The sequence below is a fragment of the Sinocyclocheilus anshuiensis genome, unplaced genomic scaffold (genome assembly GCF_001515605.1).
Source record: "Sinocyclocheilus anshuiensis isolate Anshui unplaced genomic scaffold, SAMN03320099.WGS_v1.1 scaffold1246, whole genome shotgun sequence".
In the NCBI taxonomy this organism is placed as follows: Eukaryota; Metazoa; Chordata; class Actinopteri; order Cypriniformes; family Cyprinidae; genus Sinocyclocheilus; species Sinocyclocheilus anshuiensis.
Window position 1 is genome coordinate 102618 of NW_015555789.1, and position 3148 is coordinate 105765.

At 33.2% G+C, this 3148-nt stretch overlaps 1 protein-coding gene across 1 annotated transcript; it reads left to right on the forward strand.

The window, feature by feature from the left end:
* The first annotated feature begins 630 nt into the window (after positions 1–630).
* On the forward strand, positions 631–2531 carry nitr7b (novel immune-type receptor 7b). Its single transcript, XM_016468909.1, has 6 exons — positions 631–673; positions 1235–1588; positions 1709–1750; positions 1882–2019; positions 2209–2257; positions 2411–2531. Exons 1-6 carry the CDS (start codon positions 631–633, stop codon positions 2529–2531), a joined length of 747 nt encoding a protein of 248 aa, XP_016324395.1.
* Positions 2532–3148: the final 617 nt, after the last annotated feature.

The following is a 3148-nucleotide window of genomic DNA, read 5'->3' on the forward strand; positions in this document are numbered from 1 at the left end:
AATTGCAGCCTTTCAATTTTCGACACACCTGTGATACTTTAAAACAATCAGTCATAATTTTAGTGCCGTTTAGATTTGCATATAACAGTTATCACTAATGTAGTGGTAAATAATAAAAATGAAACAACTATTGCTAACCTAAAACTGAACTAAAGCTCAATCAGTGAGTGTTGGTCTGCTGAAGTTCACTTCACCAGGACTCGTTCTGCACTGAACTGCTATTTCCTGTCACTCCCTAAAGGAAATGATTCTTTGTTTCTAACCCCTGACACTTTATTTGATGAGAGGCTGCTTTTACTCAAACACAGCCACACAGTTTGTGGTGTTGTTGGTCTACAATCAAAATACTCTCTAAAAAACAAATTAAGCCACATGCAACTTATTTAATGATGCTCTAAAACATGATGTATTCACAGACTTCACTTACTGTTCACAATGTTGTTATTTAGCTAGTAGCCAACATATATATTTTACTTACAGCTATTGCACTACTCATTATGGGTTTCCTAATTTATGTAGAATAAATATTATATAAATAACAATAAAAAAACGTCTTTATCTTTTTGACAATTTGCTATTTATGTAGACCTACCAGCTTGCCAACTCTGATGGCCCACAACATTTGTAAACATGAATTTGTCTGCAACACATCCTCTGATGCTCTTTTTAATAGGTAAATAAACTTTTGTGATGTTTGCTATAGAATGTGGGACAATGACAGAATGAGAATGTTTGCCATGAATTGAATAAATATACAGTAATATATAACAATGTATAGCTACTATACTGTACTGTACCACGTGTTATATACAATATGATATAGTAAATGTTCTACAAAATCTGTTTATATAATTTAATTTCCCATTGCTTTGTCATTTAATTGTTAATCTTATGATTATACATTACATTCATTTAGTTCCTTCTCAGTTTTAATGGGATAGTTCATCCAAAAATTAATTCTATGATTCTGTGATGGTTTTTTTTTCATACAATCTTTTAAAGACCTCCAATGTTGTTTGGACACCAACCGTCTTCATAATATTTTGTTTTGAGTTCCACAGAAGATAGTGATATAAATCATAGACATACGTTGTAACATTGTGCCATGCACAGTTATTTTTGACATGGTGCAACACAATGTTTAGATGCAATGAAAATGCAAAATTCCTCTTCCATTTGAATCTAAATTGATGTCTTTCACTTTTTTCCTTATAACATTATTTATTATTTTCAGGTGTCATCTTTGTAAAACAAGCATCTTTAACTTTCGTGAAAACTGTGAACATTGGAACTACTGTTACTCTTTTGTGTTCAAACATCTTGAAAGAGCCCAGTTACATAGCCTGGTTCAAGCAGACAAATGATTCTCTGCCACTTTGCATTGCTACTCAATATGTGAGTGTAAACCCAGTGGACTCAATATATTTTAATGGCTTTAAGAAGAATCATGTAGAGATGTCAGTGAACAAAACATTTTCTTCCTTGAAGATTGTAAATGTGGATGTCTCTGACTCTGGAATTTTTTACTGTGGAAGTTTTTTGACAAACCACATGATGTTTCACGACAAAACACAGTTAGTGGTAAATGGTAATATTTTATATTTTCATTTAATGTTTATATCATTTATTTATTCCAGCATTATTTATATTCAGTATTGTTGCTATTCACTTACTACTAATTATTTTGTATTTATTTTTGTTTTCAAAGAGACTAGTCAGTCCAAAGGAGATATACCAAATGTGGATTGTGGTATGTGCCATGCATTTTAAGCTAAATTAGTCTCTTCTTCATTATTTTTTCCCCTAGATATTACAGCAATAATGTTGTTCTCTCTCTCTTGCCCCTTCTCTCCTTATTTAATTTTTGAACGGTTTTAACAGGGGCGACTGAAGAAACTTTGAGATCCTGCCATGTCTATTATACACTGACACTGATCTTAAGCGGCTTGGTTTTGCTTCCCACTGTTTTAGCGATTCTAATCTTAATCAGGTTGAAGGAAAGAAATAAGCAAAAAGAAGGCATGTGAACAATGCACTAGCACATATAGAATAGTAAATACACTGGCAAAAACCTTTAACTGTTAGATTAACTTATTATTTTATGTGTCTGTAATTCTGGTATTAATAATGATATTACCATATCTCCATAAATGATAACTACTGCCTTAGGACGGCAAATAATAATGATGACTGTCTTGTTGTGTTTAGATGCCCAGCACCGTGAAAACAATGAAGAGATGAACAAACAGTTGGAGCAGGTACTGTATCTCATATCAAAATATTGTTTAACTTACAGGTTATACATTTGATTTGTGCTGAGATTCATAAATGGTAAATGACAGGCCCATATAAATATTTTTTTTTAAGTGGCTGAGCAGAGCACATTAATATGTTTGCATTTTTTTTATTGCCAGGAGCAAGATGCAGACTTGAACTATGCAGCTCTAAATTTAGACAAGAAGAAGAACAGAAGACCAGTAAGAAGATTGAAGGAGATGGAGCCTAATGTAGTTTATGCTGCCACACGGTGATCCACAGATCATCAGACCCTCTGTCACAAAACACAAGTGAAACTCTGCTTATGCTAAACCACAAATCACTGTTAATTGCATTGTAGTTAGCTAGTCTTACTGGACTTTTCTCCATCCTGATAAATTCAGAAGATTTATGAAAGAGGATCTATTTTCATTCATGAATTCATGTTTTCATAGATATAACATCATATTTAAAACAATCATTTCATCAAGTATTTCAACAATTGTAAACCCTGTGTAAATGCATTTATGGTGCCTCTGCAACATTAAACTGTCTGTGTAAATGTAACTATTGCTGCTACAGATGCATCCTCTGTGTCACCTTTGCAGTATTAAGTTGGCATTAGGTACTCATTGCAGAATAATCTGAACTGTTTGTCTGTGTGGAAAAACTTCCGATCTGCAGATGGTGATATGGTGTGATGCCATGAAGGTTACTAATACTGATAACAAAGATGGACATGAAACCCAGGTGTGTCTCATGTTACTATGACTGACAGGCATGCTGCATTCAGATACATTTTGTAGTTTAAACCAGCAAGAACTAAACTCTAAACACGAATGAAACATCAAAGCAAGCTCCCAAAGCATCTTTTTTTTTGTAAGACACAATA